The 18,110-nt window shown below is 42.2% G+C and overlaps 2 protein-coding genes across 9 annotated transcripts in view; one reads left to right on the forward strand and one right to left on the reverse strand.

The window, feature by feature from the left end:
* The window catches only part of BRINP3 (BMP/retinoic acid inducible neural specific 3), a 245,326-nt gene extending 238,482 nt beyond the window's left edge, over positions 1-6,844 (reverse strand). The window contains exon 1 of one of the 3 annotated variants that reach the window (XM_080602066.1): positions 6,639-6,844. The gene's annotated coding sequence lies outside the window, so the exon portion shown is untranslated. Of the gene's footprint in view, positions 1-3,201; positions 3,662-4,702; positions 5,788-6,638 lie in introns of those variants that run through there. The other 2 variants (XM_080602067.1, XM_080602068.1) reach the window with 2 other exon arrangements.
* Positions 4,907-17,040, forward strand: LOC308198878 (uncharacterized protein; the record flags this gene model as incomplete). Of its 6 annotated transcripts, none has more annotated exons than XR_013954258.1 (5): positions 4,907-4,986; positions 5,785-6,291; positions 6,604-8,767; positions 9,086-9,158; positions 9,323-17,040. XR_013954258.1 is itself a non-coding variant. In XM_080602069.1 (2 exons), the coding sequence occupies 2 exons, from the start codon at positions 7,021-7,023 to the stop codon at positions 9,349-9,351; spliced, it is 468 nt and encodes a 155-aa protein (XP_080458195.1). In that variant the 3' UTR covers positions 9,352-17,040. The 6 variants fall into 6 exon arrangements, 1 of the variants encoding a protein (XP_080458195.1); XR_013954260.1 differs by having other exon boundaries at positions 6,604-7,459; XR_013954259.1 differs by lacking the exon at positions 9,086-9,158 and having other exon boundaries at positions 6,604-7,990.
* Positions 17,041-18,110: the final 1,070 nt, after the last annotated feature.

Below are 18,110 nucleotides of genomic sequence, written 5' to 3' on the forward strand. Positions count from 1 at the left end.
TCTGTTGTATTTATTCTGAAGTACTGTTTTATACAAAATACTGAAAGAGCTAAATGATCTCTCCACGGTTCTCAGTAGTGATAATATGGGATTAAAGGTATAGAGTAGTGATCTGATTCCCCAGATTTAAGTCCTTTATTTGTAATGTATAATAAATATCCAAAAAATCACTTTTCTCATTAATCGTGTGCTGGTAGATGTGGCCGTGAAAGTGTTACTGCAAATGAGCAGAACTTTCTAACCGTCGTTAATGTGACTGCTACTATAAAGATATCTGACAAACAAGCCTTGAGATCACACCTCGTTATTAGAGAAACCGCTACTGTTTAATAATATTAACTTAGCTAGTAGCATATATTGCCTGGTCAATCTTCTTTTGAAGGTGGAACAAAATCTGTGGCATTTGTGAAAGGCTCATTAAATATTTAAAGCTTTGACGTGGCAGAGAATGTCCTTGTTTCCTCTTGTCAGCTCGTTATCTTGTGGCATATAGAATAAATGGAGACTTTCAATGGAAGGTGGGAAAAAGACTGTGCTTAACCACACGGCGTGACCATGCAATTAAGGACTGTGCTTAATTGCATGGTGTTACCCAGGGCAAAGGAGCAATTATACATACCATATGTGTGGAGGAATAAATGGATATATATGTATGGTATAAATTATACATATTTATATGCACCTGTGCATATGTATATAAAAACTATCTTCATGCATTCACATTTATTATAGTACATAAAAGCAATTAATTTCAGAGCCTGGAAACAAAAATAACCACATAATAGTTTCAGTAGCATGACGACTTGAGTCACAAGGTACTGAATGCCTGCAGTTCAGCGAGGAACTTCAGAAAATGGAGCTCTCTTAATGTTCTTCAACTTTATATATATATATATATACGTATATATAATGTTAATTTATCAATGATGATATAATGCTAAGATGAAAAGCAGCATAAGATCATATTAAAAACCCTTCAATTCTTTACTATTTTAATAATATTTGACTAACAATATGCAAAGTCTTCTACAGCTCTGTATGCAGTATTTAACTTCATGGTGCTTGCATTTTTTTCTAAAACTGAAGTTAATTTTGGTTCCAATTTATTATCTTGGAAATTGATCTTTCTTTCAGTGAAGTTAATGACCATGCTTTGATCTACTTTAATAGTGCAAGATCAGGCCCTCACTGAACAGCAGACATATTGAACAACAGGAAAACAATGCCACAAGAAAAATGTGGTTGCAATTTAAGAAACAAAGAAACAAATTATCACCCACACTTATTTGGGTGTTAGGATGAGAATAAGAAGAGTAAGGTAACTTCTAAAATTACTAACTTAAATTACTGCCTGCAGTGGTCTATCAAGACAGGTTTTATTAATGCAACCTAAGAGTATTTTGGCTCTATTTGCCAAAATGTCTTTCTTGTGATTTCACTCCCAAATGAGATTACTAGTATTTCAGGACAGAAAACAAAAAATCAATGTCTACTTCTGACTTTGAGAAGGAGAGATGAACCTTTGGGAGGAGTAACAAAGAGCTGCACATAACACCTATAAAACATGTAAGGTTTCCAGAAAGTATCAACCACCACTCCCTTTTTCTCCTAAGCAAAAACTTAGGTAAAAATTATTTGATGTCCCATTTTTCCATTTAGATTTTCAAAAATCACCGAAGACGCAAGCTTGCTGGTTAAAAAAAAAAAAAAAAAAGGAGTTTTGTTTTAGTTAGGTGTTGCCTTTTTCTTTGTTGAAATCTTAAGCAATATATTTTCTAAACTGATCATAGCCAGAAGTGATAACTTAATTCCAAATTAGTCCAAATGAAATAAAACTATTTTAGTCCCATAAAAAATTGTTTCCACATGGGATTGAGAGGAGTGAAATCACTGCAATGTACATGACTAAAGAAATAACTTTTCAGACATACATTGGAGTAAACAATGAGTAGGCTCCTGTAATTGATTCTTCACAATACCATTCAGACTGTAGTAGAAAAAATGGGAAAGGATGAGACAGAGAGATTACATCACTTCAAGATCTTCAAGTTGTTTTGCTGGTTTGTTGAACAAATGCTGCCTTCTGCAGCAAGATCTGTAAAACATTCAGCTGCTTGTTTTCATGTTTCCTAGTTAACGTTTTCACTCACAGGGTTTCAGCATTTCATGAAGAAGCACCCCAAACAGCAACTCTAGTGAACTCAGCATCTGTTGAGAAGGTTAGTTCTCACTGGAGGTTGATCAGCTTACTGAAAATATAACAGATTTTGTTTTTTCTTCCTCACTTAAATTATGTACATGATTTAGAGAGAAAAAAAAATGGTTGTAGGCAAGAAACTGTAGGTAATTTCTTCATTTCTTCTTTGGAACTCTGATAATTAGCACTGCAACAGTGTGTAAGACTACAGGTCTTGCTATGCTTAGATAAAGAAAGCAGAAGAGAGATACATCAAGCGGCTCTATTCTCAAACCCAGGTCTTCCAGTAAAGCTGATAGAGCACATATTTAAACTGAGTAACCCCTTGTACTGCTGGAGTTGGGCATTGACAGCAGTCTGAAAACTCTGATATCTAAATGGATTCTGAAGTTATCTCTGAAGTTATTTCTTATATCTTGTAAATGTAAGTAGGACCACTCTAGCTTTATCTCTGTATACTTAATATGTCGGAGTTACCTGTCTTTGAAAATAAACAGTCTTTGAGGTTTTGACTTCACTTATTCTTTTTAGAGCATTCTTTTGTGATGGCATATTTAAGTAATGTTAGATGTGAGCAAATACGTTATTTTTGCTTCTTCTGTCAAACTTGCTTGTCAGATGCACGTCTCTGAATTATTCAATATATATATATACTTTGTAAATCAGGTCTGTTTCACATTGGCCTTCATTTCATGTGGATCTATGACTGATTTTGATGCTGTAACAGAATATTCTTCACTTATCACATGCATTACATTTTTCTTCCAGTCATGAATTTACTTTACTTCACATGCATACACTTCCTTAATCTCTAAAAGAAATCATTACTACTTGAAAATAATGTAGTCTTTCAAAAAAAAATTCTCAAACGGTAAATCATAACATATTCCACTTCTTTCCACTCTCTGCACTGCATGATTTAACACTTAAAGAAAGGTATGCAGAAGATACACTTGAATTCGGGAGTCAGTCACAATACAGATCGCTGGTAACAAAGTCCTTACCTTTTTTAATGCTTGATGATATCTAAGTAGCACAGGAATCGTAGCCCCCAAAAATCAGGTCTCCTGCCTTCTGATATGCGGTGATGGTGTACACCCTATTTTCTTTACCTCGATTTTTACACCATGCTACATATAGTTCATGCTTCTGTTGCCTAGGATTGGCTAGCGCATCTATGAGGAGCACTCAGGACTCATGCTTGGAGCACCCTGCAACCCCTGATTAACCCTTCCCAGTCAGGTCCCTCCGGCCCCCTGCCGCAAGCAGTCTTCGCAAGTCTACAGGGACGGTGGGTGGCCTGAGGGCTGGAGCAGTGCAGACACCCAGTCCCTCAAGGGCTCAGTTCCTCCTTCCCCTGCTTAGGGCCAGGTGAAGCAGTGAAGCAGCAAGCCTCCCTCTCCTGCGGGGATCGGTGGGAGGCTGGCGCTGCCACCGGACTGCCGGAGCCCCCCCCACCCCGAGCCCCTCTGGCTGCCCCCCACCCACCCTGCCCACAGCGTCTCGCCCCCAGGGACAGGCACAACTTAGAGGAATGATGACGCAGGGTTAGGTCCAGGCATGCATCTCTAAAGGCGTTTCCTCAGTCCGAGCCCCCTCCCTGGGGGCTGGCCTGCCACTCATAATATTTGAGAATGGAAAATCATCTCCTAATCGAAAAGGAGTCCCAAAGCCACATAGCTTCAGGGAGTTTGAAGGTGACAGAGGAGGGAACGGTAATCCTTGACAGCGAAGCCAGCCACAAACAAGCAGAGAGGCTGGACACCTAAAAGAAGGGAAGAGGACTGTTTCGGACCATTCCCCCAGGACTGAGGCGCGAGGATCGGGAGGTATTTACATGCTGCCACTCCTTTGTACAAAAAGCAAAACAACCAACCAAACCTAAGCAAAAAATCACCAGGCTGCTCCCCGGCATTCTTATTTTTTCTGAGTCATCCAGCCCTATTCGAGTAGAGGGTATCCTCTGGTCTGGGAGTGCTGGACGCTGGAAATGAACCATAAAGGCTAATGGGAATCTTCTGTATTAAACGTGCCTCATGCTCGCTGGTTACAATCGCCTATTAAGACTACATTAATTACATTGATTTATTTGATGTTTGTATGGAAAAGGTTCGGTGCCCCCCCTCCCTGTCTGCTGAGTATAGAAACACCACCCTGTCCAACCTGTGTCAGTTTTACTGCCCAGGCACCGCTGTCATCCATCACCGTGACTGTGATCTAAACAACTCCGCTGCCCTCATCCTGTCCTACCATCTCCCACCCTCGTCGGCACAGAGAAAATACAGATTGCTCTGAAACCCGGGAAATATTCTGCTGATGGGCACATAAATCTCTTCTGCAGAGCGCTATCATTTAACTAGCACGGCGAGGTGATGCTCAACAACGGATGAGTTATTCCCGCAGCGAGTTAACCCCCCCGGACTTTTTTTTTTTTTATGTTTCAAAAAAAAAAAAAAGAACAAAAATAGGGTGAAAAATCAGGTAGAGATTTTGAAACGCACTTACCTAGGTAATCCTCTATACTTGGGAAGGGAAGGGGGTCTGAATGAACAGAAACTTTCCTGAGGAGCCTGGTGCGGGAGAATCCCCGTAGCAGCAGCGTCAGAGGCGGGCAATTCGGGAGAAACGGCTGGGATTTGGTTAATTACCCCCGTCCCGTGAGAAGAGGGCCGGGGCAGGAAGCGGTGTGTACAGGAGGGGGGGCGGGAGGGGGAGAGGACGGCTGGTCGGCAATGCCGGTACGAGGAAAATCTGCTGGAGGACAGCCTCCGGGAGAAAGACACTTGTCTGTAAGGAGGGAAGTAGCCGGGGGCGGGGGAGGGGGGGGGGGGGAGTCCAGCTGCTGGGAGAAGAGAGGAGCTGGAGGAAGGATGAATTTTGGATCCCACGCTTGAAGGGCTCTTTTTTTCACTCCCCCTTTCCCGACATCAACCAGAAATTTGGAGGCGGGGGTAGGGGGTGGGGGAGGGGAGTGGGGCGGGCAGAGCACTCTCGGGAGCACGATATTGAAGAGGGCATTGATTTTTTCGGTTCTCTGCTTGCCACCAGGCAATAAATTCAGGTCTCGTGTGTTTCTCACTGGCACCTCTACCTGCTTGCAAGCCTTGAGCACCCTTATCATGATCTATGCACGTACTGCTTTGGAGACATGACTGCACACACACACACACACGCTTATCCCGCACACTAAATGACAGATTTAAATGGAGCTCAGTCAATACCTCCCCGTGAGAAGTAACATGTTCCCTCCCTACCTTCTGCTATTGAATGTGGGTGGATCTCTGCCGCTAATTAGAGACGCTAAAATGTTGGAAGTATTAGCCAGAAATAGCACTCTGAAGGTGCTCAATCTTTTTTTTTTTTTTTTTTTTAACAAAAACAGTTTATTTCCCTTGGTCCTCTTCTGTATTTTTTCTGTCAAAGTAAAGAAGTGCCTACATGATTCAAAAGACAATCTTCACTTGGAACGCGGCGGGTATATATATATATATATGTATATATATATGTGTGTGTGCGCATACGTTTTGTGAAGGCAATGCCTCGTTCCTACCCTAGGCGAGCAAAATTATAAATATTCCCTAAAACAGTAAAAAATACAACCGGGACGTGCAGTGGGATCCAGAACCACAGGAAGGGCACGCAGCGGGGGCAAGCACCAGCGCAGCGGGAGCGCGCTGCAGCAGCACTCCGCGCCCCCGGCGAGACCAGCCTCCCTTCCCGAGGTGTTCCCTTCGAGCAGAAACGGCAGGACAGAGGTCTGGAAAATCCCTTCTCTTCCCCTCCAGCCCCTTCTGGGGCACAATTCCCTGCCCCCAATCCAATCCAAGCTTCTTCGGGGGATCAGTAAGAGTGATGGACTTTTCCACATTATCTCCCCACGCAGACCTCCAGCCACTCCTTTCCACACACAACCCCGTAACCACTGGCGATTTCTGTCCGTCTTCCCACACGGAGAAAAACACCGGGCCCTTCCGACATCCCTGCGAGTCGCTGTGTCTGCAAGGGTTAAACCAGAGAATGTAGCAGCTAGAGTGTCTGATGAAAACATTAATAAAACGTGATGAATAAGCAGCGGAATGGTAAGGACGGTGCATGTGAGACTGCGGTGCAGATCGCAACTTAGTGCTGAGAGCTGTGACTAACGTGTGGAATGGAGTGGGCAAATAGGGCTGTTGCTTCAGGATTTCTTTGAGTTCAGAAAGTGGAGAGAAGCAAGCTATTGAAAGATTGAGAAGCAAGACGAGACAATTGGAAGGTTCCTTTCCTTCCTTTCCCTTTCCTTTCCTCCTTTCCCTTTCCTTTCCTTTCCTTTCCTTTCCTTTCCTTTCCTTTCCTTTCCTTTCCTTTCCTTTCCTTTTTCCTTTCCTTTTTTTTTTTTTTTTTTTTTGAGGGTCTGTTTGGTGGAGACGAGCAATCTGAATGTGAAATAAAACCTACTCACCGGGTGAAATCTCAGGAAACGAAGCGGCTGTGAGAAAAATGCATCCCGAATCCAAACATACAGTCCATGATCTTCAGCTTCAAGCTAAAGGAGGGATTTGCGTGGTGGTGGGACTTTGGAAACCATCAGCAGCTCCTTGTGGCACAGCGGCAAGTAAAACCATTCACACCGTGCGTGCCTGTGTGTGTGTGTGTGTGTCTGTGTCTGTGTGGGGGAGAGGCACAAGACCCAAAGAAACTGAAGGGGGAGGGGGAGGGAAGGAAATCCAAATAGCAAGAGGAGGGGATAGGATTTGGTGTTGGGTTTTTTTTGTGTGTGTGTGTGTGTGCTTCTTCTTGTTTTGTGTTTTGCTGTTGTTTTTGTGTTTTTGTTGTTGTTGTGGATGATGGTGGTGGTGATCCTCAAGGAAACCGGGGGATCTGAACAGCGGGCAGGAGGAGAGGGATTTCGCCGACCCGGGCCGAGCAACGACAAGCCTGCACCGTGCAGCAGACGACCCGCAGGCGCGCTCGTCCCGCCGTCTGCGGCAGAGGGGCGGGCTGGGGCGCTGGGGAGGGGACACCAGCAGGGGTCCCCGCGCCGGAGCCAGGACCCGCCGATCCCCCCCGGGAGGGAGGAGGGAGGTGGGAGGGAGGGAGGCAGGGATAGCGCGGGGAGGGGCAGCCGCGGAGAGCCCCGCGCGGCGGGACGCGGGGAGGCGCGGAGCAGGGCGGGGGGCACCGGGCCTCGGAACACGGGGGAGCGGCACGGCCGGGGCCGGCTGCCGGCCCTCGTCCTCCTGCAGCCGCAGTCCAGCGAGCGACAGCGGCGGTATCGACCGGGTAAGAGGACCCCTGCGTTCAGCATCTCCCCTGCCCGCGGAGAAGCCTTTGTTTCAGATCCCTTTGTTTTGGATGTTGGTTGTGGGTGTGTTTTTTTTCCCCCCTTTTTTTTTTTTTTTTTTTTTTTTTTTTTTTCTTTGCGCAGACGTGCCCCCCCCCATCCCCGGAGCTGCCTCTCTCCGGCGCCTGGCTGCCCGTCCGGCGGCTGCGGCTCCATCCTGGCCGCAGTGGCCGGGGCCCGCTCCGCGTCCCCAGCGGGGGAGGGCGCCAGGCGGCGGACGCTGCGCGGGGAACCCTCGTCCCGCAGGGGAGGGCACCGAGGGTGGACGGTAGGGCTGGGGAAGCGGAGGGAGAGTGTTCCCGCTGAGCATCCGTGCCCCCCTCCCTGCACTGTCTAAACGAAGCGTTCCCCCCTCCCTCCTCCCCTCCCTGCGCTTCTTGGCTCTCTGTATGGAAATCACGAGCTGGCTTGGTGGAAAAAATCTCCCTCTTCCTCGCACAGTGGCTCCAGAGTGTGTGCTGAATTTCAAGGTGTATGTGTGTGGGAGGGGAGCCAGCGACAGCATTTGTGCAGCTTGATCCTCCTTCCCACCCTCCACCCCTTCTGCTCTGTCCCGCTCTTACATATATGTACTGTAACCAGACATGCATGTTTATGGCAAGTAAACACATAATTCCGTAGGCATAGTTAGCCTGAGAGCTTGTTATTAATAAACTGAGAGCTAGCCACTGACAGGGAATGGGCTGCAGCTCAACAAGAAGCTTTGGCATCTTTACATGAGAGTAAGGTAACTTGGCCATGTTTACACCATGTTTATATGCTTTCCAGGATCAGTAAGAAAAGCGATCATATAGACCATGTGATGTATACATTGGACAAAATGGGGTGGCTGCCAGTATAACACCAGCTCTTGTTCATTGTGCTACATATGCTCTTCACAAGACACATCATTTCTGTTGACCTTTTTGATCAAAAAGGTTTTTGTCTTCTCTCAATCATCTGATTGAGCACTAGGGTGAAGTGTTCGTACATATGTCAATCAGGCAGTTTTTTGCTTCTACAATCCTTTTTGAGCAGTTGCAGAAGCCCATTTGCATCACCTTGCTTTGCTCCTATCAGCATTTTTAAGTCATTTTTATAGTAAAAAATCATGAAGTAATTTGTTCTTAGTAATGATTTAGTCTGCTTTTTGTTGTTGGTGGTGTTGTGTGTGTGTTTTTTTTTCTTTTTTTTTCTTTAGAGATGAGGGAAGAAGTAGAGGAAGGATGCTACTGTTAATGAAGAAAAAAATACGGTGTCCATTTCAGGTGTAGCAGCTGTTAAATATGTAGGCATATGTGTAATTATATATTTGACGCAGTTATAAAAATGAAAGGCATACCATCTTTCCCCTTTGCCTTGAAATACACTTTCTCCTACATCAACAAGTAGTACAGGCTCTCTCCCCCTCTTCTCTCCCCCTCCTTCCTTCAGCCGGTCCTGACAAAATACCAGTTAAAAAGGTTAGTCTGTTTATGTAAAGATCAGTGTTTCTTAACAAAGACTGCTGCACGTCAAGTCTGCAATGACTATCAAATAGACTTTGGGACTCAAGATACTCAATAAGACTACTGTTCATTTTCTAGAATTGATGAAATCCCAGAGAAAACACAAGACAAAGAGACACAGAGTGTGAATGGGATAGATCAACAATGCCAGGTTGTGCATAGGCAGCGATGTCTTCATAACAGTGTTTGTTGCTGTAAATGCTTTTAAGATCTGGTGGACAAAGGTCCACATATGTTTATGTGTGTATATGATATATATATGTATGTATAAACAGATTTTCTGCTATGCTAATGTTTTTCTCTTCTTCTCTTTAGGTTTCGTGCTAGCCCAAATGATGTCATAGGCTGAACTTGTTCTTCAGTCATTTCACACCAAAGATAGTTTAAGTCAAGCAAGAAGAATTTCGAGTCTGACCGACACCACCAAAAAAAAAGAAAATTAACTTAATTACAGTTTGGCTCAGACCCTTCACAGTTAGGTTCATTCTTCATTTATCCAGAGTGCAGTAGAAACTGTCTGATATGTATTTCACAGTTTCCATTTCCCTCCTGATAACTTCTTTAGTCAAGAGTAATACAACTTTGGTTCCTCAATTCATATCACTTCTTCTGGCCCTTTTTCTGCTTTAAATCTAATGAGGATTTTTGATATTATTCATTTGTGTACATTTGCTGAATACCTAAAAGTTAAAAAAATGTTGCCTTAGAGTAATGACATAGATCTTCCAATGATGCCAGTTTGCAGAATCACAGAATCATTAAGGTTGGAAAACACCTCCAAGATTATCTGGTCCAACCATCACCCTGCTACCAATGCCACCCCCTAAACCATGCCCCTAAGCACTACGTCCAACCTTTCCTTAAACACCCCCAGGGATGGTGACTCCACCACCTCCCTGGGCAACCCGTTCCAATGCCTGAGTGCTCTTTCTGAGAAGAAATGTCTCCTCATTTCCAACCTAAACCTCCCATGGCACAACTTGGGGCCATTCCCTCTAGTCCTAAAGCTAGTTATCTGTGAGAAGAGGCCAACCCCCAGCTCCCCACACCTTCCTTTCAGGTAGTTGCAGAGATGAATAAGGTCTCCCCTGAGCCTCTTCTTCTCAACTAAACAACCCCAGTTCCCTCAGCTGCTCCTCACAGGACTTGTGTCCCAGGCCCCGCACCAGCTTTGCAGCCCTTCTCTGGACATGTTCCAGGGCCTCAATGTCCTTCTTGTAGTGAGGGCCCCAAAGCTGAACACAGTACTCAAGGTGCGACCTCACCAGAGCAGAGTACAGAGGAAAAATCAATGCTGGCTACACTGTTCCTGATATAAGCCAGGATGCCGTTGGCCTTCTTGGCCACACTGATGGCTCATGTTCAGGCAAGCATCAACCAACACCCCCAGATCCTTTTCCTCTGCACAGCTTTCCAGCCACTCTGCCCCAAGCCTGTAGCACTGCATGGGATTGTTGTGGCCAACGTGCACGACACAGCACTTAGCCATGTTGAACCTCATCCCACTGGCCTCTGCCTATCAACCTATCCTGTCCAGGTCCCTCTGCAGGGCCTTCCTACCCTCTAGCAGACCGATACTTCCCCTCAACTTGGTGTCATCTGCACACTTACTGAGGGTGCACTCAATTTCCTCATCTAAATTTACATCAATAAAGATATTAAAGAGGATGGGCCCCAACACTGATCCCTGGGGAACACCACTGGTGACTGGTCGCCGGCTGCATTTCACCACTACTCTGTGGGCCCAGCCATCCAGCCAGTTTTTAACCCAGCAACGAGTGTACCTGTCCAAGCCATGGGCTGCCACTTAGTCTCCAGTCATCTGGGATCTCTCCGGATGACCATGACCACTGATAGATGATGGAAAGTGGCCCAGCAATCACATCTGCCAACTCCATCTTGCCCCATGACTTGTGACAGTCCAGGTGGAGCAGCCTGTCTCTAGCAGTCTCCAGCTGAACTGTGGAGGGGTTCTTCTGCTCCCCGTCCCAGAGTTCTAGGTCGGGAGGCTGAGTACTCCGAAGATAAGTGGTTTGGCTAGTAAAGATAGATGCAAAGAGGGCATTAAGAACCTCAGCCTTTTCCTTATCCTCAGTAGTCATGTTCCCCCTTGCATCCAGCAAAGAATGGAGATTCTCCTTGGCCCTCCTCTTGCCATTAATACATTTATAAAAACATTTTTTGTTATCCTCCAACACCTAATTGCCACCACAGTTCCATGTTAGCCTTTAAAATAGTCCTGAAGTAGGGTTGGAGTCTTGTAGAGCACTCTGATGCCTTTTGTTCAATGATGGTAATAATCCATGACCCTGTAATATAATTGATATGATATGATATATGATGTGATATTACAAAAATTTATAATAGTGCAGAATACTGGAATTGCAAGCAATGGAACAATGGCACTAAAGTACTTGAATGGGGTAAGAACTTCTACCATGAACTGGAAATACTAAATCCAAACTCAGACCTAGTCTCACCTGAGGAGCGAGACAGCACAGCATCATGTGAGAATGGAGAGGCACATTACGTCTGTCAGTCTTAAAAGCCAAGTGGCACTGAAGTATAGTTCATTAGATTCCTTTGTCCTGTTAATCTACATTCGGTAGTGCTGTGTATGTGTATTGGTAAATGCACATCTTAACAGTGTATCCCATAAAATATTTTTTTACTTCATATGATCAGATTTTTGACCCTCTGTCTTCCAGAACTAGCTCCATGCTTCTTTTTAGATACCAAAAATACATGCAATTCATTAAATCAGTTCAGCAGTTACCCTTAGTTTGCAACAGGCAAACATATTATGCAAACAACAAGGCCACCTTCTTGAAGTAGCTTCCTCTTCAAGCTATAATGAATTCTCTGCATGGTACTCTCCTGTAAATTCCTCATCTAAAAATTCCATCCACTACATGTTTTGTCAGGGGAAACCACTTGACTTTTGAAACAGTTGGGAGGAGCAAAATGATAACCTGCTGAAGTCCCTTGCCCTTAACTGAACTAACGGCAAAGTAATTAAAGATAAAGCAAAAAGGCTTAAATTTTGGACTCCTCATATTCTAAGAATTGCGTGTTTTGACATGGGTGAGGTTTTTTTTAGAAGTCTGATTTGAATGTCAAATTTGCATATTCAGCTAGAAAGCATAGGGAATGCTTAATTGTCTATGTCCAAGTGTTCATATTTTGCTTTGAAAACAATGTGTCAGATATTCCTGGGTTTCATTTTCTGTTACTATTTAAGTGCATCCATAAATTGAACTCATATCTAAATAAGTCCTGTGTTTGCTCACTATAGAAATAAATATGCTACATTTAGAATTTTACTTCACAGACACATTGCAACATATATGCTTTTATTTAAATGGAGATATGATTCATTTGAATAAAATTATAACCACTGACTTTTTCTTTTCTAGCAGAGGATTTTATTTTTAGGATTTCCCAGCATTTCACTTATAGGGAACAAATTGGAACTGTAGAATATCTTTAATTTCCTACCAAAAACTGCATCAAAGAAATACAGCATTAATGATGATTTTCTGCCTACTTAGAATCGTATAATCATAGAATATCCTGAGTTAGAAGGGACCCACACGGATCATCATGTCCAGCTTGTGGATCCACACAGGACTACCTAAAAATCAAACCATATGCCTGAGAGCATTGTCTAAATGCTTCTTGAACTGTTCTGGTGCCTGGCTACCCTCTCAGTGAAGAACCTTTTCCCAATATCCAATCTAAACTTTCCCTGACACAGCTTCGTGCTGTTCCTACAGGTTTTATCACTGGTCACCAGAGAGAAGAGATCAGCGCCTGCCCCTCCACTCTCCCTTATGAGGAAGCTGTAGGCCGTGATGAGGCCTCCCCTCCGTTTCCTCTTCTCTGGGTTGAACAAACCACATGACCTCAGCTGCTCCACGTGTCTTGCTTTCTAGACCCTTCACCATTTTCGTAGCCTTCCTTTGGACACTCTAACAGTTGTACATCTTTTTTATATTGTGGTGCCCACACGGTGCTTGAGATGAGGCCACACCAGCGCAGAGCGGAGTGGGATAGTCACTTCCTGGAACAGCTAGCAATGCTGTGCTTGATGCACCCCAGTGTACGGTTGGCCCTCATGGCTGCCAGGGCACACTCTTGACTCAGATTCAGCTCGCTATTAATCCCAGATTCCTTTCCGCAGGCTGCTTTCCTGCCACAAGTCCTGCAGTCTGTATGTATATCCAGGATTGTCCTGTCTCAGGTGCACAATCTGGCACTTGCTCTTGTTAAATTTTACATGGTTGGTGATTGCCCAGCCCTTTAATTTGCCAAGATTTCTCTGCAAGGCCTCACCAGCCTCTAGGGATTCAACCACTCCTCCTAATTTGACATCATCTGTAAACTTAGTATGCGTTTGAGTCCTGCATCCAGATCATTTATAAAATCATTCGAGAGACCTGGCCCCAAATGCAGCCCTGGGAAACCCCAGCAGTGACTGGTTGCCACCCTGATGTAACCCCATTTACCACTTGAGCCTGACCCTTCAGCCAATTGTTCAACCATTATCTCATGTACCTGTCTAGCTGTATGCTAGATATTCTGTCCAGAAGGATAATGTGAGAAATGGTATCAAAAGCTTTGCTGAAATACAAAAATATTACATTTACTGTCTTCCCTTTGTCCACTAGGGGGGTAACCTTGTCAAAAAAGGAAATTGTTAGTTAAACAGGACTTTCCCATGTGAATCTATCTTGGCTATAGCAAATGATTGTGTTGTCTTTCAAGTGTTTTTCAATGCCTCACAAAATGATCTTCTCCATAATTTTATCAGTCACTAAAGTGAGACTGACAGGCCTGTAAATACCAGGGTCTTCTTTCTTGCCCTTCTTGAAGACGGGGACAACATCTGCCAGTTTCCAATCAACAGGGACCTCTCCAAATTCCCAAGAATGTTAAAGAGTAATTGAGAAGTCTCATGATGACATCAGATGCTTCTTTCATTACCCTGGGATGAATCCATAAGGCCCCATATATGTCTTATACTCACCTTATCATTTGGCAGTAGAGGACAAAAGGTGGTTCTTTCTTTTTGTTTGTTTTGTTTTGTTTGTTTGTTTTCCAGGCTCTTGGTATCATTCAAACACCAGTCTTCTGAGATGGGATAATGCATAAGAAAAGACCAATGGTATTTTGCTACTCTTTTCAGGCCTGTAAGACCTGTAAGCTCACATGACCTCACTAGAAATAGCTATACATATGTGTCTTGAAGGGAGATAATAGCACGTGAGATATGGAGGCATGAACATTTCTAGGGCTTAGCAAACTAGCTACTCACTCACTGTTCTTGGAAGATTGAAGTCTGTTTTTTGGAATCTTTGCTGCAGTTATTATCTGTGCTAGGTAGAGCACTACAAGGTCCTCTACTTGTATTGAACACAGCAGCCCAAACCAGAAACACTATCTTTGAATGAACAGATGGATTTAATGTCTGTACTGCAATAGACATAGCTTTATAATTGTAAATTCTCCTTAGTATATAAAGCAAATGATCACTGCTATCTGGTATCTTGGTGGGTAAAATCACATAATTCCTTCAAAGTGTTCCCAATCTTGACATTAGAACTGAAGTGGGCAACAGAAAATGAAGCAATTTTCTTCAAATCCATGAGAAAATGACAATAATAATGTTAGAATACTGTTACTGTCATTTTTCCCTGTTTTATTTGCTTATATGTTTTTAAATTAAGTCATATTTGGCCACGTTTCCAAGATTTTGTAGGCAACTGTAAGGGCTTGGAATTTTTAAGTAACTTCTGATATATTAATGTATTCACTTTTTATTGGTAGCTGGACTTTAAAAAATCACCAAAGACTGTTACTTTCAAGAAGATGAAAATATAACTGTAGGGAAAAGGGTAAAGAAGATGTGTTTTAAATCCCGTTGAAGCTTTGTGCTGGAGTGTCTTATAAATCAAATGTCATGTTTTATTGTGGAAAATTTCTTCTCAGTGACTGTGGTAGCCCACTCTTCAGTATCAGAACTAGTGTCCTGCACGTTATGCAATATGTACTTCTAGTAGTTGGTGTAATGGAAATGGAACGGAGGAAACTATACCACAAGCACTAACTTTACAAACACTGTGAGAAACACTAGCCTAACATTTCAACAGATCTGCAGAGGAATGGAGTGGTACTTTCAGCGTGTTTGTGTTTAAATGCAGAAGCCATGCATTTAAACAGCAGGTAGCTGACTATAGTATGTCACACAGACTTAAAATCTGGTTGTTGGTATTTTGTTACTTCTGTGTCATCAGAATTGAGTCATTTCTGGACTAGGCAAGATATTAACAAAAAATAATTAAAAAATAAAAATAAATAAAAATAAATAAAAATAAATAAAAAATCACTGCCCAGAGAGGTTGGAATCTGAAAAACATTTGAATTAATAAAGGAGGACAGAGAAGTGTTAACATGAACAGAAGACTCTTCAGTGTGTTTTCTGTGGTGCAGATAAAAGACCAAGACCCACTTTCAGATGAGTTTTTGGAAGGGTGGTTGGTTCAAATGAAATTCTTTTCTATCTGTTCTGTGGTACAAAGGACAGACTTGCTCTAAGTTTAGCAAAAACAATTCTGTATTCAGCTGGTGGGAGATCCTGATTAAAATCTATGTACTTTTTCTTTATGAATGCTTGCAGAAGTAAAATATATGTTTGTCAGGGTGCATTAAAGAAATTTGTCACGGACTGAAAAGAAACGACTGGTATATACCACTGAAATTCTTGAATGATGCTTTGCAGTGTGAAGGAATTACACACTAGAAAAGTAGCGTTTTACAGGATACTTATGCTGGGAAGAAAAGGGCATGCATAGAAAGTAATTTGCATTTGGAAAATGGATTATTTTACAGATATTATTCCAAATATATAGTCATTCCCTGAATAACATCTGGTGCATTATCTCAATAGATGTATTTATGTCCCATATAAATGAGCTGAACAAAAGATAAGACTTGAAAATAACCTTTTTTTGTTATATGTCATTGCCTCATAAGAATCAAAATACATGGGTCACTAATGACAATGAACAAGAACAATACAGTTTCTTGAATAATCTGTTCAATGTATTTTCAGACTCTAGCATACACTTAAAATACAGCAATATTACAAGCATTTATCATTTGTAAAGGCTATGGAGCTAATGAGACAGAAAAAACATGATGTATGTAGATTGATGAACTTAATTTACTTTGTGGTTATTTATTTATTTATTTATTTATTTATTTTCTGTTTCTGTCTTTTACTATTTCTGTGGGAGTTTGGTCATTGTGGAACAAAATCGGTATATTTTTGTCAGCAACAGCTATGACCATTGTAATATTTCAACTTCTTACAGACTTGTGGGGGATTGATATTAGAAAGATCTCAGGTTCTCTTCTCAGTCACAAAGGAAAGGAGGCAGTAAAAAAGATGTCATTTGCTTCATTTATTTGATTTGATTCCCCATTTGTCAAGGCAGTGGAGCACAAAGACCAAATGTATTTTATGAAGCACTCTAGAATCTGCTTGATTTGAAGCATGTGCTTAAAAACTTCAGCAAAGAAGGATGGCATTATGTCTTTGATAGATCTTTAGCATGTGTTTTTCCAAGTCATATGGCAGTAATAATTTATACAATTAAGGTGGTGCAAATTCCTTTATCATAAAGCAATGATTTCAGTCAAATTTCTTTTAATGACTTTGTAGGGAGAACAAATCAAATCTTAGGACCTAAATCAGAATATGTGTATCCAGTTTTGAGTTAGCTGCCTTGGTTTTGTTCAACCTTAAAAATAACATTGACTTTTTAGCAGAAATCTCTTACACAACAGAACATTAAGTCATGTTCCTATTTTGAACACTAGGAGGTCAAACATCTGTTTCCTTGTGGTTTCAGATAAAGATGTGAAAAGCAACACTGAGAAAACATGCATGTAGGATAATCTCAGTGCGCATCAGTTGTGCATTTTGCATGGCTAAATAAAATAAAACATAACAAAACACAACCCTAAGGTAAAGTTTTCATTGACCATTGTTTGGACCATCTAGAGGCAAGAGTCAGCCTTTTCAACCAACTACAGGAATTTGTTCGACAATTCAGTGTCAGCATATAAAGTAATTGGCTGTTGCTCTTTTGAGGCAATAAACACTGTTAGAGGCTGAATAACTTTTGTAGCTAAAGTTTGATGTATGTATAAATAGAAATATGGTCAGTATGAAGTTAACCAATCTGCACTTTACAGCTGCACCTTACAGTTAATGGTCCAACCATTGTCTACGCATAAGAAATAGTTGTAGCATGATTTTTTTTCAAACTGAGTAGTCAGCAATATTTACTTACTAATGCAAAAAATAACATAAATAACAACAGCAAAAAAATGCAGTTATGAGTACATGAAGAAATCACTTACAGTTTCCCAGACTTCCAAGAGAGAAAAATATTTTTCTCTGTATAATTAAAACAAAAAAACAGAAAAAAAGAAAAAAAAAGAGAGAGAGAGAAAGCAAGGACAAAGGTACTCAAATTGTTCTTCTACTTCCAAAAATAAAAGGAATTTTTGATCATGAATTTTTCTTCTGCAACAATAAAAAAACATCAGTGACGTATAACAAAGAAAGCTCTACTACCACAGCTTCAAAACAAGCTACTCACTAAAAAATGTGGGCTTGCAAATGGACGTTTAATTGAAAAATATCCTATCTCACTATGTATTTTAGCTTGTTATAGAATATTCAGACCTCGTGATTAAGAATATTCAGTCTTCTGTAAACCTTTTTACTGGGTCTGTCTGGGATAGAGTTAATTTTTTTCACAGCAACCCATATGGTGCTGTGTTTCAGATTTGTCACCAAAACAATATTGATAACACACCAGTGTTTCAGCTATCACTGAGTGGTGCTTGAACAACACCAAGATCTCTGTTTGCCACGCTGTCCCCTGAAGCACGAAGGCTGGAGGCCTGCTGGTGGGCAAGAGATTGGGAGGGGGCACAGTTGTCCCAAACTGACCAAAGGGATATTCCATATCATATAAGATCACGTTCAGCAATGAAAGGTGGACGGGCAAGTTTCTTCCAAAGTTGC

This window comes from Anser brachyrhynchus (assembly GCF_964034855.1).
Source record: "Anser brachyrhynchus genome assembly, chromosome: 8".
In the NCBI taxonomy this organism is placed as follows: Eukaryota; Metazoa; Chordata; class Aves; order Anseriformes; family Anatidae; genus Anser; species Anser brachyrhynchus.